The sequence below is a fragment of the Haemaphysalis longicornis genome, unplaced genomic scaffold (assembly GCF_048455015.1).
Source record: "Haemaphysalis longicornis isolate Haplotype H1 unplaced genomic scaffold, Haemaphysalis longicornis Haplotype H1 scaffold_136, whole genome shotgun sequence".
Classification (NCBI taxonomy): Eukaryota; Metazoa; Arthropoda; class Arachnida; order Ixodida; family Ixodidae; genus Haemaphysalis; species Haemaphysalis longicornis.
Window position 1 is genome coordinate 580,707 of NW_027526241.1, and position 19,605 is coordinate 600,311.

The 19,605-nt window shown below is 50.2% G+C and overlaps 2 protein-coding genes across 2 annotated transcripts in view; both read right to left on the reverse strand.

The window, feature by feature from the left end:
- The window catches only part of LOC144164732 (sodium-dependent proline transporter-like), a 109,593-nt gene that overhangs the window by 81,118 nt on the left and 8,870 nt on the right, over nucleotides 1-19,605 (reverse strand). The window contains exon 3 of the mRNA XM_077695024.1: nucleotides 2,794-2,908. Within this exon, the coding sequence (XP_077551150.1) occupies nucleotides 2,794-2,908 (115 nt within the window). The remainder of the gene's footprint in view (nucleotides 1-2,793; nucleotides 2,909-19,605) is intronic.
- On the reverse strand, nucleotides 9,695-13,596 carry LOC144164731 (uncharacterized). The gene is made up of 3 exons (XM_077695023.1): nucleotides 13,523-13,596; nucleotides 12,482-13,307; nucleotides 9,695-9,976 (listed from the first exon to the last, which is right to left on the reverse strand). Exons 1-3 carry the CDS (start codon nucleotides 13,594-13,596, stop codon nucleotides 9,695-9,697), a joined length of 1,182 nt encoding a protein of 393 aa, XP_077551149.1.

The following is a 19,605-nucleotide window of genomic DNA, read 5'->3' on the forward strand; positions in this document are numbered from 1 at the left end:
CCGGTGTCAAGATCGTGCTTGAGCACTGGCGAGTGCGTTTTAGATAGACGTTGAAGTTGGTTATTTGTCATCGACTGTGTTTCACGGTGTATGAAGAAGGCTTCCATGGAAAAATCGTATCGTCTTGACCTCTCCATCGTCCCGGACAATAATGAACTCGGGTTCGGACCGAACACCCCCGCGACAGTGGCACCATTGGCTGACGGTGGCCTGGTGACTTCATTATTGTTTTGTGATAAGTTCTTGTCGCTGCTAGCGGGCATGAAGTGACAACTTCGCGGCTACGACGCTACCTACGCCCACACAAAGTGGACGCCATGGGTGGGTGTGGCTTCGGTTGTTACGCCGCACCCACGAATAGGCTAAGTTGGTTGGACTGGCATTAAAACTCGAAGGAAACTCGGGCATGGTTTTACACGGCCCAGTTGAACTCGAGACGCCCGTGGTGGCAGCTGCTGTGGCGTGGTTTATTTTTATGGTCGCCGCAGCAGGCATGTTTCTACCCCGACAGGTCTTTTAAACCAAGAAGGAATTTCGAGCTCGTTTTTTATCTTTAGAAAAGTGCTGTGCATTGGTTGTGCAATCGTCTGGCGACAGAACCCCGTTTGCGGCGACTTAGAGGCGGCTTTTGCTCCATGACCGTCGAGGAGCGAGTGTAGTGTGCGCTGCGGTTTTACGCGACGGGCAGCTTTCACAGAAGCGTTGGTGGCGGCCGCACCATCGACCGCCACCGGTCGACCGTCAGCCGGTGTGTGTGCAATATGATCAGTGTAGACGTGTTTACCAGACCTCGCCTTTCTTCTAGGTGGTTTGGCGGACATGGCTTCCGCAGGTTCCTACTGCGCGTCTATGCGTCTGCAGCCGGAGCGTGCGCTTGACTTAGCGCCTGCTCGCAAAACAGCTTCGAACGAGACGTTGCATCCCTGTGCGTTTTGTTTATCATCAGTGCGGCAGACAGTTTTCCTCGAAGGGTTGCGTGACGCGCATTTCTTGAGAAAACGTTACTGGCACGATAGCTTATACGTGTTACATATACCATCAAGGAGACGCACCGATAGAAGGTAGAGGTGGTTTATTCGCAGAGGTGAAGCCGGTGGGAACGCAGGTCCGAGCGTTGAGATAACCCAGCTAGTTTCTTGCGCATGCTCCTTCTGGGGTTCATCATCTTCCCCTGACGCGTCTTTGGCGCATATCCCCGCTTCCGGATTGGACATAATGCTACCTTCCTCTTCCACATGGTTGAGGCCTCTGTTGCGGCCCGTACCCCAATAGCTGTTGCATCTGTTCATTATCATCGCTACAATACAATCAATGGCGCGTGCCATTGTCAGGGGCGACCTTTGCGCATTTCAACGGGTTTTGTTCAGCGTCACCGGCGTATGGCAGGAAGCAAATCATGGAAAGCGAGTAAAGGGGAGAGCTAAGAATTAGAGTAACCATGTGACGCCAAAGGGAGGGTAAGCGGGAGTGGAAGGGCGCGAAGGTAGAGATGGTTGTGAAGGGAATGGACGTTATGAAATACAAAGCGACTGCGGAGAGCTTCGTCGAACAAAAATGAAATAACGCAAACAAATCCGAAAAGTTGTTGTCCTTAACACGACTACTTGGGGGACTGGCCCGAAATCGGGAGCTGTGAGGAACTAACGTTGCCGGTTCGCGAAATTCATAACACTGTGAATTTGAAAAGTAGCAGTTGTAGAAGAGTGCGTGCAGCGCAAAGCCTGATGTCACAGGAGTAGGACAGATGCGCACCACCCTTGCAGAACCCCGACCCTAGGGAGGCTGTGGCGTTTTCCAGTCTGCTTGCCGACGTAATTCAAACACTAAGACGAACAAATGAAAGAGAAAAAACTGACGCAAAAACGTAATAGCAGAAAAGAAGCCGTCTGAAGTAATCCGTGCCAAAAGACAAGGAAGCGAAAGCGCAGAAAAAGGCGCAAGTAGAATGTATCGGAGAAGTTGTTATTACGTATCACCAGGCTTTCGCCTTAAAAGCACGTGTGCAGACTAGAGTGTCCCGAGGAAGTTGTTTTGCCAAAAAGCGGAGGGTTTTGATAACGCAATACGAACAGGAACTGTTTTAATTGTGGCGCGCTTCCATCACCCGCTTTCTTTTTTTGCCTTTCAGCCACAGTCACGTGATTGCATTGTCTGCCACCGACGGCCCGAACCGCTTCTCAGGCCGAAAAATTCAAACAAAAAGCTCATATGATCGCCTGGAATAACAAATAAAATGAACTTCGTGGTGAAATACAGATTAATAAAGTAAAAGTAAGATCAAATAAAGTAGTTGGATTGGCTTGGCCCCAGTAGCCACTGGGGCAACAGTGGAGCGAGAGAACGCACTGAAAGATGCGCCACGCCTTAATCGCGCATCCTTGGAGCGCGCTGCCCTGGACCGATTACGTCACGTGAATAATCAGCAGGTAGCATGAATCGCACTTTTTAAAGCATTTTAACCCTGCCCCGAAACATTATCATCAGCTTATTATTAACGCCCCTTGACCGAGTTTCGCTCAAACTCGGGCCTTCTGGAATAGCACCCCTGGTCCAAAGATTTAAAAGGATCGCATTCTGTTAGTCTTATTCTTTCCTTTCCATTGCGATGTAGGTGTCTTTATCGTGTACTTATCTGAAATTTTATCTTCACGCCCTTCGTGCTGAAATCCCTGATGGGATCGCCAGTATATGTCGAAGTAAATTAAATAAAGAGCCGACCGGTGCAGCTCAGAGCGGGAGCGAAATGACAACCGGGATTCCAAGGTGTTCTCGGGAATTTCAGCGCCCACTCACTGTGGTATAGGTGCGGATATTGACGGAGGCGAGGAATATAAGGATCCAGACGGCGCCGTAGTAGCCCAGCAGGTCACGGCTGATCACTTCGGGACCCTTGTTGAGCACGCGGTACCTGCGCCATCCACACCTCTTACAACCTTCGTTCAGCTCGGGGTTCCTGCACGGCTCGCAGACATCCTCACTGCACCAAAGCACATGCATCAAGACAAACTGCGACGCGAAGAAATGATAGTTGTGCATGTCAGCGAAACGAGCCTCCCGAGACAACCCAATTCCCAGCTGCAAGGCCATGAATGCAACAAAACGTGCTCAGTAAAGCAGCGTCTAAGTGAAGAATTCGATCTTTCAGTCCAGATTTGAGTGTCTTCAAGGCGGGCCCAAAACTTTCTGTGCTTGTATAGCCAGCAATTATGTTGTTACGGGGATGTTCTGTCGCGTTACAACATCACAAGACCGGATCCATTAGAAAGGACACTCCATACATAAATTCCTCATTTTGCCGAAAAAGCCCACAATGAAAGGCTAAGAGGGTACTCAGATTCTTTGAACAAGTGACCAAGCAGTTATTTACAAAAACACGTGAAAGAACGCAAATACACATGAGTTGGAGGTTGTTTAAGAATGTTGAATTAGCACGTCGAAAATCATCGTGATTCTCGGCTGCTCCATCTGCGAGTGACTATATATGCCACGAATCTCGCATATTTTGGCAGTGGTTCATGGAGGCGCTGTGGACTTTTCAGTATATACACTGTCAGCCATGCTTCACATTGATTCTTCCGCGGTCTGCGAATCCCACTTTCTGAACACGGGTATTGATGTGTCGGGTTCCCCTTATGCGTTCGTTGCCTGCCGAATGCCGAAATGCGATTGCGAGGGTCGTTTTTCGGCCGCATCAGGTCTTATGCAGGTGCTGTCCTCAGCGCTCTTGCTGTCTATGCTCCGGTTGCTCTGCTCTGCGACGTGGGAGTAAATACGGGGCCTAATGCGCTCACTTTGCTTGAAGGGACCCTGAAACGCTTTTCTTACAAGTAATTTTCCGGACCTGCGTCTGTTCTTCGTGTCGTTCCGATAGAGCCGCAAACACGAATTATCAGGATCGGTGCAGAAATAAGAAAGTCATTCAATATTTACGTCTACAGATACAGATATCTTTGGTTATCAAAGTGACTAGTTGATGTATTTCTTTTTGTTATTCCCCCCTTTGTAATGCCAAAAAGGCTCTGTGGGTACCAAGTAAATAAATAAATAAATAAATAAATAAATAAATAAATAAATAAATAAAGGAAGGAAGAAAGAAAGAAATAAAGGAAGGAAGAAAGAAAGAAAATGCGGCACTTCTACGTCACACCCAAAGCCTATGGATACGACGACGCAACGCGGAACCTTGTACGCTCCCTACTATTGGCGGAGCTTGCAATATTTTGTATGTGTCGTTGTATCGAATAAACAAAGGAAGCAAAAATAACTCAACCCCAGATATTAATAGAGGACAGGCACTAGTGCCCTCTTCGAGCGCTTGTGTGCCCTTTCAAGTCACGATGAAAGGGACCTTAACGATGAATCGCTCTCAGCACCGCTCGGCGTCTGCGCGATTCGCTAAAGCGGGATTCACATGACGGAGAAACCCTCTCACGGAGGCGGACGGATATGTGACGTCAACAGCACGTGACCGGATTATCCGGCCTGGCGGCGCATCCACACGTGCGGAGCTACGCGGAGTGAATAGCAGACGACAGCGCCGAGAAACAGGTTCCATTCCCCGCCGAGGGCCACCGCCGTCGAGCGAAAAAAACATGCGGAGGCATTTTCTTTCGCGGAGCCACCTCGGGCTATCCCCACCGAGGGGCGGAGCCTAAAACCGGTCACGTGAGCGGGTCCCGCGGGCCAAAAAGAGAGGGTTTCTCCGTCGTGTGAATCCCGCTTAAAATGCATGCCAAATCGTCCGTTTGCGTTCCGCATGACGACATCTATTTCCGGTTGATATCAGTGTCGACGCGAGAAGTGGTGGGAAACCGTGTGATCGGCGAGCATCGCAAAAAACCGGAGGGCAGCCTAAGGGTTTTCGGTCCGTCCCGACGCTCGGGTACGCGCTTTCGCACTGGGAAGCGCCGTTCCGCTCATCAAAAAACAACCATACCTTTTTCACCTAGCACCAGTGGGGTTCCATAAGACAAATTCAACCAAGCTATTTTTGTTGTAAAGCTTTTGCGAAAGACAACTGTAATTCTAGCGGTCCATTCCTTACACGACTTACCTCGCAACTGTGTGATGGCTTTTTATGAGTTAAACGAAGGAGCTCTTGTATGCAGTATTGTCAGGACAGAGCTAATCTACAAGCTGGGTTCACGATAAACAAACGTTATCACATCCAGAATTTCTCAAAAATGACGAAAACTACCCACACATATAGATTATCGTTGAGGCCCAGGCATTGTACACGACGAATTTTTGCCACTCGCCGTGTTGCTGGAATGGTTAACGCACCAGGCTGTTCTTGAAGGTCGGTTTTATTTTTTTTTGTGCGTGTGTGAGCATCTCCCGAGTAATTCTTTAAATATGCGACTGTCTCTCGCCTTTCTCAGTGAACCCACAGGTGAGTGTACATAAAGCCTCAGTAGGAGGGCAGCGCACACACTGCACACCTTGAATCACTCGGGGCATAACTTTAGGGCAGGTCTCGTTATGAACAGCCGCCCTGTTAACCAAGAAATAGCTTGAGTATGGTAGAATTCAGAAAGAAAAAAGGCCTATACTCGGTGAAAACTTAAGGACAGCACCAGAAGTTGCCGCTGCGCCTTATCACCGTAGCCGGATGTTTCTCCGCGCGGCGCAAGTTGGGCGTTACTGGGAATATTTTGAACATGGCGTGAGCCGTTCCCGTGATTTTATGGACTTAATAGGCTTATAAACGACTCCAGTGACGACAAACAAACTGCGTGAGACAAGGCAGACGATATCGCGCATTCATAGCAAACCCCTTTTAAAACGCGCGCGCACTGACATCACGGGTCCGGCGCTTTGGCGCAGTGATACACTACATGAGGTGGTGCCGTTCTTGAGTTGTAACCGAGTATAGCAACACGCAGCGACGGGAAAATGATCTAGGCGGTATCTGCCTTCTCCTACTTTTTGATAATATCAGGTTGGTGAGGTGCCGACGAACGATGCCGTCCATGGAGAAGCGCAAACATTAGCTTCCCAGGTTAGGCAACCACGGACTCGAAGCTACCGGAACGCGGCGTTTATCGCTCTCCTCATTGGTCCCGCGATGCGACGTCATCGCGGAGGGTGGAAGGCGAGCAGCAGTTGATCCCCCCGTTTTTGAGGAGAGAGCGAGGTTCGATTTCCTTGTATTTTTAAATTTAAAAATCGCATAACTAATTTCTGCACGAATCTTGATAATACATTTTGCATCTGTCTCTGCATGACACGAACAACACATGTAAAACCTGAGAAGTACCTGAAAGAAAAAGCGCTGGAGTGTTATAAGGGCTGACACAAAGAATCTCAATAGAAACCAAGCAGAAGATCAACATTCAGCTCCGTATCACAGGCGTAGAAAACCCGTGAGAGCTTGTGGAGAGGAATTGCCTCAATTCACAAACGTATCTTTATCACAATAATTTCTATATTAATTTAAGGAAATAGCGACATGTTCCCACTTCGTGCCCGCTGGTAGCGTAACCTAGCTGTAACATTATTCTGCTTGCCGCGTCCATTTCTTGTGATTTTATAGGCCCTAAAAGGTATTGTCTCTGCAGGTATCTAACAATACCTTGCTTTATAACCCGTATCAACATTACTCATCGGGGATATACACGTGAAATTCCTTGAATCACTGAGCATCGCAGCCTTGAAACTAGGCAAAACTTTTTAGAGCAAAGCTTTCTACCTCTGCCAGCCAACGGTAATAGACCTTATGCAAAAGTGCCGCCATCTACCGGAAGAAAAACGAAACGAGCCCGCGACGCCATGTTGGGGGATGGCGGTCGCGCGATTGCTTGGTCCAAGAATTCCATCCTAGCCCGATGGAGAACGCAAGGCTCAATCGCTGACTACGCAAGAAAATTGCGGAACCCAATCGCGAGATTGAGGCCCACTCTATCGAACTGTCCAAACAGCAGTGGGACAAAGTATGGGCTTCGGTTAACGGACAGATGAGAGTGGGGGGCGAATGGAACCTCCTCAAACAATTACTTGATGAGTCTCAGTCCAAGGGTAATCAGAGATAGGCTATCGACAGAATCGTTCACAGCCAAAAGGCAAATGGGGTGTCCGGAAAGGCCCTCCTGCAGGGGTTAGCGGAAAGATATCTTTCTCTGGGCCCTTCCGGTGACGCGGATTATCCTCGTTACCGGCGGGGAACGGTGGAGGAGCTGGACGCACCTTTCACTCAAGCCGAAATCTGGGGCGTCATACTCGAGCTCAACGGGCGCTCTGCGCCGGGCCCGGATGGAATCTCAAATAAGCTCTTACGTAACTTGGACGGAAAATCTATTGCGAAGTTAACTGAGGAAGCCAACAAAATCAGGGAGATCGGACTCGTTCCAGATTCCTGGAAGGCGGCCTCGGTGGTCCTCATCCCAAAGACAGGCAAACCTCTAACGCCGGACAGCATCGCTTACGTGCTGTGTGGGTGAGGTGGCTGAACACGCGATTCACACTCGGGTTTCCCGATACACAGAAAACCAGGTGCTGTTTTCCCACAATGTGGTAGGATTTGGACCTGCACTATCCACACAGGACGTCACGCTCCTTCTCAATAAACAAATTATTGACAACTACACCAGGGATACTGGAGGCATACTCGCACTAGACCTGGCTAAAGCTTTTGATAATATCTCGCACAAATTTGTGCCTGAGGCGATCTCGGATATGGGCCTGGGACAACGTTTCCACGCATATGCTAGCTCCTTTCTCAGGGTTCGCAAGGCTACCATCCAAATCGGTCAAATTAAATCTGAGGAATTTACCTTGGGAGCGAGAGGCACCCCACAGGGTGCAGTATCTCTCCACTTCTCTTCAATATTGCCATGAAGGGCCTTTCGGAGCGACTGGCCACGGTGCGCGGGACCAACCATGCTCTCTACGCGGACGATATCACCGTGTGGTGCATGGGAGGGTCCGACACTGAGGTAGAGCAGGCGCTTCAACAGGCATTAGACATAACGAAAAATTTTCTAGTCGATTCGGGAATGAGCCTGTCACCGGCCAAGTCCGAGTTATTACTCTACAGACAGAGTTCTTTCATCGCGTAATGACACTGACAGCGCCTTTCCATATTCATGGCAAGGCGGCAGTCATAAATCTCGTTTGTGGAAATATGCATCATTGCCGCACGCCTATGTCGACTGCTGACGTAAACGTTGTTTGTGGGCAGAAGAAGCGTAAATCGTTAAGCGCGCGGCAGAATAGCGGGCGACCAAGAAAGAGCAATTTTTGCGCTGTATCGCTTTACGGTAAGCCGAATCAAACTAGATTGCATGTTGCAGTGTGCGATATTACTCTGGCTCATTTCTTGTGTGGTTCTTTCGAAATCGTCGTCGTACGATTTTACCTTAGATCTCCTGGGTTATGTCGATATTTTTCACTCCGCCTTGATTATTCCAGACTAAACGTTACCTGTTAGAGTATAAGCAGTGGTCACATAAGTGGCGGTGTGTGGTTACCTCGCCGCTCATTGCGGCCACACACGGCTATTTAGATTCCGCGCGCGTCTCGTGATTGCGCGCAGAGTTTCAAATGTTAGAAGACAGATGTCATGGCGAAGGGAAACAAGCCGCTGCGAAGAGCGAGCAAGGGGAGAGCAACGTACAAAGGCACAACGACAACAGGAGAGCGAAAGAGGAAGAAAGCAAAGTGAAAGCTGGGCGCCCGGTGGCGCCGCGAATTATCGTCCCTCGCAAATGATTTTTTCTGGGCCACAGTCGGCGCTCCTCTTTATCTTGCTCCGTGGCCGCGACCAGTGGCCGCGACGCTCAACCGTGTACGGAAGCGTTCGGAGCCGGAAACAAACACGTTTTTGGGTGCAGTGTTGCCTGTCATGAAATACATGGGGTAGACTTCTGTTTATCGTGACGTGTATATAGTTCGAGTGCCGAAGCTATGATACAAACAATTCCTGCGGAAAAAAGTGGGTTTATTTGTTCGCGTTAAAAGTTGGCACATCGGTAGCACTTTACTCCAGACATATGTTATAGTAAAAGCTGTTCTAACACTTGCTTCGTTGTTTAGAATTAAAAAAATCTAGGGAAGCTTGTACTCATGAGCAAGATTTAAATAGCGAAGCTGCCCGCAGGGGCACCTTGTCTATTCAAGGTGACGGTAGTGGCGACACCGCGGACCCCGAGCCCATGTGGGTTGGACCCACCCACGCCCCGGATGTGCGTGGCTTAGCCGTGTCCAGGGAAAAGGGCATCCTGGTGGCTGAGCCAAAGCTAGGGTTGTTTTGGACCTTTACGGCCCCCTGGTGGCGGCAACACGCGGCTTTGGCCCCTGCTTCCTGCAGACGGTACCCCAGGATTGACCCGCCCTGGGGAAAGCAGCCAGTCGCCTTTTCCTATCTCCCTCACTCTTTTTTTTTCTGTCCTGTCATCTTTCCATGCCTGTCCTATCACCTACTCTTTTCCTGTTTTTTTTTTCTCTTTTACCCTCAGGCGGCAAGGGTTAACTTTGGGCAATATCGTTACGGAGAGGAATACGTGAAAATGAAGGTGTATTTCACACACACAGAGAAGCGAGCACCGCGTTGGACCTAGCCCGAACCTCTTCTTCCTCCCAGCTGAGCCCTAGCACATGTCCGCAATGCTTGGGGCTATGTACTAACATTTCGTTCTTGAACTACTGACACACTGTAACATAACCCCCGCGGCAAAAAGCACCGTCTCGGTGCTTCCTAGGGCGATGTTGTGCGAGGGCGATGGGACGGCTTGAGGCGGGAAACGTGGACAATGTCTGTTTTGCCGGTGTCAAGGTGGTAAGTTGGTGAAGGGGCGGCTTGGGAGATTTCGTAGGTGACTGGGGTCACTTGACGGACCACATGGTAGGGTCCCGTGTAAGGGAACAGCAGTTTTTCAGAGAGCCCCACGCGGCGGGACGGCGACCACAGAAGAACAAGAGACCCAGGTGAGAACTGCAGGTCTCGGTGGCGAGAATCGTAAAGCGCCTTTTGGGAAAACTGCGATGAGCAGAGGCGAGAGCGGGCAACTTGTCGAGCATGGTCGGCACGGTCAACTGCGGCTCGGGCATATTCCGAAGTTGGAACTGAAGGCGGCAGGAGAGTGTCCAGTGGCAAAACAGGCTCGCGACCGTAGAGCAGGTAAAAGGGAGAATATCCAGCGGTGTCGTGACGGGACGAATTGTACGCAAATGTAACGTACGGTAACGCCACGTCCCAATCACGATGGTCGTCGGAGACATACATTGAGAGCATGTCGGTAAGTGTTCTATTGAGTCTCTCAGTGAGACCATTCGTCTGAGGGTGGTAGGAAGTCGCGATCTTGTGTTGCGTTGAGGAAGCACGAAGAATATCGGCGACAACGCGAGACAAGAAATAGCGGCCCCGATCAGTAAGGAGCTGACGAGGAGCGCCATGATGAAGGATGACGTCTTGGAGAAGAAAATCGGCAACGTCAGAGGCACAGCTGGTGGGGAGAGCGCGTGTAATTGCATAACGTGTGGCGTAATCAGTGGCGACCGCGATCCACTTGTTGCCCGAACTGGAGACCGGGAAAGGACCAAGGAGATCGATGCCTACACGAAAAAATGGTTCGGTAGGTATGTCCACCGGTTGGAGAAGGCCTGCTGGGGATGTGGTAGGCTTTTTACGGCGTTGGCAGAGGTCGCAAGAGGCCACATAACGCCGTACAGAGCGATAAAGGCCTGGCCAGAAGTAGCGACGACGCACACGGTCGTAGGTGCGGGAAACTCCGAGGTGGCCTGCAGTGGGTACGTCATGGAGTTGCTGGAGAACGTCCGAGCGCAGACGTTCAGGGAGGACCGGAAGCAACTCTGGACCCTCGTGGCGGATGTTGTAGCGATAGAGGATCCCATTGCGTAACTTAAAGAGGCGCAGTGAAGGGTCATGGGAGCCAGAGTTGAGACGGTTCATAATTGCGCTGAGAGATGGATCGCGGCGCTGCTCGTCCCCAAGGCGTAACAAATCCGTTATTGCGAGCACACTACTTGGGTTTCTCGAAACAGCAATGTCGGGGTTGTCAACCGGGTAACGGGACAGGCAATCGGCGTCTTGATGCAAGCGGCCGGACTTATAAACTATCGTGTACGAATATTCCTGCAGACGCAGAGCCCAGCGACCTAGGCGTCCTGTAGGATCTTTTAGAGAAGAAAGCCAACAGAGCGCGTGGTGGTCGGTTATCACCGAAAAGGGGCGTCCATACAGATACGGGCGAAATTTTGCTACAGCCCACACCAGTGCCAAGCACTCCCTCTCCGTGATTGAGTAGTTCTGCTCAGCGGACGTCAGGAGGCGGCTGGCGTATGCAATAACACGGTCTCTACCGTTCTGTCGCTGAGCGAGGATAGCGCCAATGCCATGTCCGCTAGCATCTGTCCGGACTTCGGTGGTGGCAGTGGGATCGAAGTGGGCCAGGATAGGTGAAGTGGTGAGAGCGGATATCAATTTAGCAAACGCTTCTGCTTGAGATGCACCCCAATGGAACTCAGCGTCCTTTTTAAGAAGGTCTGTCAGAGGACGCGCAATGTCAGCAAACCCCCGTATAAAACGCCGGAAGTACGAGCATAGGCCAATAAAACTGCGGACGTCCTTGGAAGAGCGAGGCTCGGGGAATTGCTTGACTGCGCGTAGTTTGTCAGGGTCGGGTTGAACCCCGTTATTGCCAACAAGATGGTTAAGGCTGGTTATCTGGCGGCGGCCAAAGCGACATTTTTTTTAGTTCAGCTGGAGGCCCGCACGTCGAAATATTATGAGGATGTCTGAAAGGTGCTGGAGATGCGTTTCAAAAGAGGGTGAAAACACTATCACATCGTCCAGGTAGCATAAGCATGTTGACCATTTGAAACCGCGAAGAAGAGAGTCCATCATTCGCTCGAACGTTGCGGGAGCATTGCATAGTCCGAACGGCATTACTTTGAACGGGTAAAGGCCGTCTGGTGTGACGAAAGCGGTCTTCTCTCGGTCCAACTCATCAACAGCTATCTGCCAGTAGCCAGATCGAAGGTCAATAGAAGAGAAATATTTAGCACCGTGTAAAGAGTCAAGAGCATCGTCAATCCTGGGTAGGGGGTAGACGTCTTTTTTTGTAATATTATTGAGGTGCCGGTAATCAACGCAGAATCGCCAGGTGCCGTCTTTCTTTTTTACCAGCACCACTGGTGAGGCCCAGGGGCTGCACGAAGGCTCGATAATATCCTTGGAGAGCATCTTGTCAACTTCAGCTTGGATGATGTCCCGTTCAGCGCGAGATACCCGATACGGGCGCCTGTGGATGGGGATGGCGTCACCGGTGTCGATTCCATGAGTCACGAGGGTAGTTTGACCCAGCACTGGATTGTCCAAGTCGAAGATGTCGCCATATGAAGCCAACAGCTCACGCAGAAGGTGTACCTGATCTGGGGAAAGGTCAGGGCTAATCATAACGTCGAATTGAGTGGTGGGCGGAGGTGTAGCGGACGAAGTAGGCGGATGGGATATGGGGTTTACAGTAAAAGCAGAAATATGAAAATCGGAGACCGGACAAACAGTAGCGACAGTCATTCCTTGCGGAAGAACCTGGGTGTGGAATGCGAAGTTCAGGAAAGGCAAGGAGACGTGGTTCTGCTGTATGGAGACAATAGTATGGGGAAGGGCGACGTTTCGGGTGAGTAGAACGTCAAGGACGGGCGCAACGACGTAGTCTCCATCGGGGACGGGCATGCTTGAAGAGAGAGGGACATAAGTAGCGGCTTGAGGCGGCAGGCGAACGTGCTCATCAGAGTGTAAGTGGAGGAAAGGTGGGGCGTGGTCTTCGGAGGAACGTGGGAGCTCAAGTTGAAGCAGACCCGTCGAACAGTCGATTAGGGCGGAATGGTCTGAGAGAAAATCACGGCCGAGAATGACGTCATGAGGGCATTTGTCCAGAACAAAGAACATAACAGTGACGGGGTGGCCAGCTATGCTCACTCGGGCGGTGCACATACCCGCGACAGCCGAAGTTCCTCCGCCAGCAACGCGAACGTGCGAAAGAGCAGGGGTGAGTACCTTGCGGAGGCGAGAGCGCAGCTGTGCACTCATGACGGAGATGTGGGCACCAGTGTCGATTAGGGCAATAACAGGGACGCCATCAATTTCAACTGCTAGCAAATTGTCTTCAGTCGGCAACGTCAAGAGAGGGTTTGCGGGGTCGGTCGTTGATGCAGCGTCACCTCCGGGAGCTGCATCAGCTAGTTTCCCGGAGATGAACGGCGAGGGTGGTGCGGCGAAAGTCGACGAGGTTCCGGAGAGCGAGAAGGGCGACGGCGTTGGAAGGTTGTACTCTCCGGTGGAGCATCTGCAGGTAATTGGGTCTCAAGGTGGGGCTGGGAGCGGTAGTAGGTTGGGCGGTGTCCATCGTTGCGGCGGGAGTCATCCCAGAAGGTATTCCTGGAGAACCAGCGGTTCCGACAGTAGCGCGCGACGTGCCCAACACGCCTGCACGTGAAACAAATCGGCCTGTCATCCGGAGTTCTCCATTCAGCGGGGTTTCGATAGCGCGTAGGGCCGTACACATTGCGTGGTCCGGGTGGGGCATAACTGCGGCGGGGAGCAGGAGTTACGGCGCATACTGGCTGGAAGCCCATGTTGGCAATTTCGTCACGGACGACAGCTTGAATGAGCGAAATGGCTGGAACAGGGCTGGTGATGGCATGGGGCATAGTTTCGGCAGGAGCTGTCGCTTCAAGTTCTCGGCGTACTATCTTTTGGACGGTGTGCTCTAGGGCGTCGCGGTAAGAAGGCGCGGGCGAAAACGACTGGGGGGCCGGTGCGTCGCAAGAAGTAGCAGCGGTGTTGGGCAGCCGTTGGAACTGCTGCGTGATGCGCCGACTCTTCGCGTGCTCGAAGCGCCGGCATTCTTTCAGGATAGCATCGACTGTCGTACAGTCCTTGCATATTAGCAAGTGAAAAGCGTCGTCAGCTATTCCTTTGAGCACATGCCCGACCTTGTCCTGCTCGTTCATGCTCGCATCGACCTTACGGCAGAGAGCCAGAACGTCGTGGATGCAGGCGACGTACGGCTCGGTCGACGTTTGGGCACGGGAGGCAAGTTCACTTTTTGCGCGTAACTGGTGGTCGACAGGGTGACGGCAGGACAGGGTGGGTGACGGCAGGACGCAGGAAATGAACCATGGAAGATTCGAGTGATGTATTTACACTATACTACACGATGTCGGCCATGAGAGAGCCCGCCCAGCTGGGTCTTCGTCCTCTTCTCTGGAGATTGGAGATTGCTCTCTTCTTTTTTCCGTGACAATATAGCCTACCTAGACTATTTTACATGAAGTTATAGTGGCCACGTATGGCTAGCGTGACTACCTGCACGCTCCCCTGGTTGGGCTCCGTGGTGGGCGGCCAGCGTGGCCACTGAATCAGCAGCTAAATTCATGGCTAAAAGTAAAACATCTCTTGATCGGTCCCTGAAAAGGGCCCGGAACGAAGTGACTGCACAGTACATCCCGCAAAAAAAAAAAAAAAAAAAAAAACAGTGACAACTTCGCACGATTCTTTGTTATTCAAGGAGTCGAAGAACCCATGCAGACGAAATCCCCCTTTGCAATAGCCAAGGCGATCAGTCAACTAGCAGGGAAGAACTACAATGCCAGGAAACTCCAGAATGGGGACGTGCTGGTAGAAGTGCACACCGGAGAACAAAGTGCAAAAATCATGGAGCTTTCAAAAATCGAAGACACGAATGTCACAGTGACAACACACCGCTTACTGAACTTCTCCGAGTCCGAGCTATTCCACTGCTCCGACGCGGAGATTGAGAGAGAACTGGCGGAACAAGGAGTGATCGTAGCACGTAGAATATTGATCAGGAAAAATGGAGAGGAAATGAAGACCAAGCACGTAGTCTTGACATTCAATTCGACCACACCACCAGACTCAGTGAATGCAGCCTCTCTGCGTTGCAAAGTGCGGCCCTACATCCCAAACCCTAGGCGATGCTTTCAGTGCCAACGGTTTGGGCACGGGTCTGAAACATGTCGCGGCAAACCCACATGCGCTAGATGTGGAGGAAAAGCTCATGAGAACGAAAGGTGCGAAAAAGAACCCCAGTGCGTTAACTGTTCTGGTAGCCATGGTGCGTACTCCAGATCCTGTCCGGCCTGGAAGAATGAAAAAGAAGTCATGACGATCAAAACCACACAGAATGTGTCATACCCCGAGGCTAAGAGGAGGCTTAGTTTCCAGCAAAAAGGAACTTTTGTGGAGGTGGGGTGGCGGGGGCCGGCGCCAACTCTGGTGTCTGTAGGCACGCAGGTCGAACTAAGGGACCTGGTGTCGGCGGTACGGCCCCCGCTCTTCCGAGAGGCTGGGCTGCCCCAACACCCGGCACTGACTCGGTCCACGCAAGTGGATAGAGTGGACCACTCAGCGGACTGATCCGTCCCGCAGCCCTCTACAAAGGACGGGCCAGATGCCGTTGTACCGGCTGTTGATGGGGTGGAGGAGGCTTCGGGGCTAACACGCAACTCAGCGGGTTCTGCCCTGGATGCACTATCGACCCCCTCTTCTCGGGGGACGGTCGACATGCCCCAGAAGGCGCCACCGAGAAGTGGCACTGTCGCAGGTGCGGCTCCTGCGCGACAACGGCCTGGGGAACCCCCCGACCCTCAAATGGTACCGAAGGGCCGCGGAAAGCCTAAGCGTCCAACAGGAGGCAGTGGAAAAGAGGCAGAGGAGGAGATGGACGTAACCCCACCCACACCTCCTTGAATACAGGAGAGCAAACCCGAAAAGACCGGTATGGTGCGAATCATACAGTGGAACTGTCGTGGGCTATTGCGCAACATAGATGATATTCACTAATTGTTGGAGAGTCCCAACCGTCTATTATCTGTCTGCAGGAAACTCATTTGTCTTCTATCCACAATAATCCATTCAGGAAACACAATCTTTACCGCAAAGACAGGACAAATTCGCTTGTATCTTCTGGAGGAGTGGCAATCGTCACTCCCCAGTCGATCCCAACCAATGAACTGAAGCTTCAAACCACTTTGGAGGCAGTAGCCATAAGAACACACATTGGAGTAGCCCTCACAATTTGCTCCTATATATTCCACCAACCTTTTCAGTGACCCAGAATGATCTGTTCAGACTCATAGATGAGTTGCCTGAGCCTTTCCTGTTGCTGGGGGATCTCAACGCGCACAATGTACTGTGGGGAAGTGCTAGAAGTGACACACGAGGCCGTCTTATCGAGGCTGTAGTGTTGGCAACTTCGTTGTATTTATTCAATAATGGGAGTCCCACTTACAGATTCAAACCGCTCATCAACCCGCACCGAATCATGCATCGACATCTCTCTTGCAACGCCATCCCTAAGTGCCTTTTTCACTTGGTCAACACTTCAAAACCCTCTCGGGAGTGACCACTACCCAGTTTTTCTGGACTCAACACCGGCGGTACCCATGCTACCAGAGCGCACAAAAAGGTGGAAGTTGGAGGAGGCCAACTGGTCTCTGTTTGAACAAGCATGTGAAATCGAATTGCACGAAATACAAGATTTGAGTGCAGATGAAGCTTGCAGCCTAATAACTTCACGGCTTTTGGAAGCTGAAAAAGAGTCTATTCCCGAGTCCTCCGGGACACTCCCCAGGAGGTCAAAGCCGTGGTAGAACTCTGAATGCAGGGACGCCCGTAGGAAGCAAAACTGCGCATGGTCCCGTTTCAGACGCTACCCCACTGTCGAATGTCTAATAAACTTCAAACGACTCAGAGCAGAGGCACGCAAGATAAGACGGCAGTCGAAAAAGGCTTCATGGCAGGACTTTGTAAGTTCCATAAGTAGTAACGTAAGCTCAAAAACCGTCTGGGATAGGGTCAGGAAAGTGAGTGGAACTTACAGTGCATTTACCATGCCACTTTTTGATGGTAACAAAGGCCTTGCCGAGCAGGCAAACATTCTAGCCGAATATTTTGCCAAAGTGTCCAGTTCAGCCCAGTACTCTGAATCATTCCTCAGGTATAAAGAACGGGCTGAAAAAAGTATAAGATAAACTTGAGTAATGAAGAAGCATATAATGCACCTTTCTCCATGGCTGAACTACTTCTGGCGATTGCTCAGGGAAGCAGTCGGGCTGCAGGACCAGACCGAATACATTATGAAATGTTAAGACATCTGACCCCAAGAACCTTAAAAGTCATACTACATTTCTTCAATAAAATATGGTTTGAAGCCTACTTTCCAGTAGCGTGGCAGGAAACCATTATGCTGCCACTACTAAAGCCAGGTACAGACCGTAGTGAACCAGCAAGCTGCCTTGACAAGCTGCCTTGGGAAATGTTTTGAACGGATGGTCAACAAGCGGCTCACTCACTTTCTGGAAGAAAATCACGTTATTGATACCCTTCAGTTTGGTTTCCGTGCAAGGCACTCAACAACTGACCACCTTCTCTGTTTAGAAACGAAAATGAGGGAGTCCTTTGTTCAACGACAACACTGTGTCTCCGTATTTTTCGACTTGTCAAAGGCTTATGACACCACATGGAAACATGGTATAATGCTAGATCTGCAGGGTTATGGTGTAAAAGGCAGAATGCTTGGGATGCTGAAAAGTTACCTTTCCAATCGCTCATTTCGAGTGAAGTTTGGAACAGTATTATCGGATGAGTACACTCAGGAAAATGGTGTACCTCAGGGAGGTGTTCTTAGTGTTACCTTGTTCCTAATCAAGCTAAACTCAGTCGCACGTGTAATACCGAAATCTTTGATGTATTCGCTTTATGCGGACGATATTCAGATCAGCTTTTCCTCGTGCAACTTAGCATCCTGCGAAAGGCAACTGCAAACGGGCATCAACCGTCTAGTGCAGTGGGCCGAGGAAAATGGATACAACTTTTGTGCAGAAAAAACAGTCTGTGTGCCTTTCAGTCTGTATCGAGGAATTGGGTTAGATCCTCAGCTGCACATAAAATCGGCCCAAATCCCTGTTCGAACTGATCACAAATTTCTTGGTTTAATATTTGACCAAAAGTTAACATTTAAAAGCCATGTTAATTATCTACAACGCAAATGTCTGAAATCAATGAATGTTTTAAAACATTTATCCTACAGAACGTGGGGCTCAGATCATACCTGCCTTTTGCGGCTGTGCAACAGTCTAATTCGTTCCAAGTTGGATTATGGCTGCTTTATCTATGGATCTGGTCGCGAATCTGCACTCAAAGCGCTCGACACCGTTCACCACTGTGGCTTGAGAATAAGCACCAGAGCTTTCCGGATATCTCCGGTACAAAGCCTGTATGCAGAAACCAATCAATGGTCACTTAACAAACGGAGAGTACTCCTCGGAAACATGTACATAATGAGAATTCTTTCCTGCACAACTCACCCTTGTCGACAGCTGTTTCTGAAACCTCACTTTGAAATTCTCTTTACCAACAGGCCTCGGACTATTCCAACCATGTTTTTCAGGTATCGCATTCTTAATGAAGCCCTTGACTTTTATGTAGATGATACCATGCTGGTCACCCACAGTACCGGTTATGCTCCATGGGAATACCGCAAGCCACAATGTGACTTTTCCTTGCTGAAGTACAATAAGCACAACACTCCCAAGGAACTACTGCAGCAAGAGTTCTTAGATATCCAGTTCAGGTATGCCGGATGTGCTACTTACTTCACGGATGGTTCCAAAGGAGAAAGGCATGTGGGAGCAGCTGCAATTGGACCTTATTATGAAGAATGCCAACGGCTCAGACCTGACGCTAGTATCTTCACTGCCGAACTGCATGCCATACAGCTCGTTTTAAACAAAGTATGCACTGAAAGGAAACCACAGTCAATCATCTTCTCTGACTGTCTCAGCGCGCTAGCACCCCTGTGTTCAGGAAACAAAACCAAAAATCCACTTGTCCAACAAGTGCTTAACCAATTAATGGACTGTGGCAAAAATAACTTAGACGTGAGTTTCTGTTGGGTACCGAGTCATGCAGGAATTGTCGGCAATGAAAAGGCAGATGCCCTCGCAGCCCAGACAAAAGAGCTCGAGGTGACGGAAACTAGTTTACCCTACCAGGATTACAGACGGAGACTAAAATTATCAATAACGAAGAAGTGGCAGTCTGAATGGACAGGGCTCAATGAAAACAAGCTCCACCTTGTGAAGCCGCACCTGAGAGAGCGGCAGAGCTGCAGACACAAAGAAAGATTTGTAGGGGTGGTGTTCTGTCGCCTAAGAATTGGGCACACGCGCTTGACCCACAACTTCCTATTGCTGGGAGAAGACCCTCCAGAATGTGAGCAATGTGGGAAGCACCTTACAGTAATACACATACTTATCGAGTGTCCTAGTTATGAAAACAAGCGTCGTAAATTTTTTTCTCATTTTTATAAATTTCATATTCCATTTCACCCTGCTTTACTGCTAGGCGATGAACCCCTGGCTCCCTTAGAAACGGTTTTTAAATTTTTGAGTGCCATCAAGACTTTAGAGAAACTTTGATTTTACCACTTTACATAATTTGTACATGACACTTTTGCCGTAGTGTGTTCAAAATATATTACCTTGTGTCTGGCGCATTATAGCCAAATTTGGCTGCTGAGCCAATAAAATTCAAATTCATTCATTCAAATCGCGAAGCCG

Bases quoted from the DNA above. Each gene is read 5' to 3' on its own strand.
- LOC144164731 (XM_077695023.1), bottom strand. From the start codon at position 13,596: ATGGGCTTCCAGCCAGTATGCGCCGTAACTCCTGCTCCCCGCCGCAGT. The intron at 13,308-13,522 runs GTACGGCCCTAC...AATTACCTGCAG, and splicing joins CCACCCGGACCACGCAATGT to ATGCTCCACCGGAGAGTACA. The intron at 9,977-12,481 runs GTAAACCCCATA...TGCTCATCGCAG, and splicing joins TTCATATTTCTGCTTTTACT to TTTTCCCAAAAGGCGCTTTA.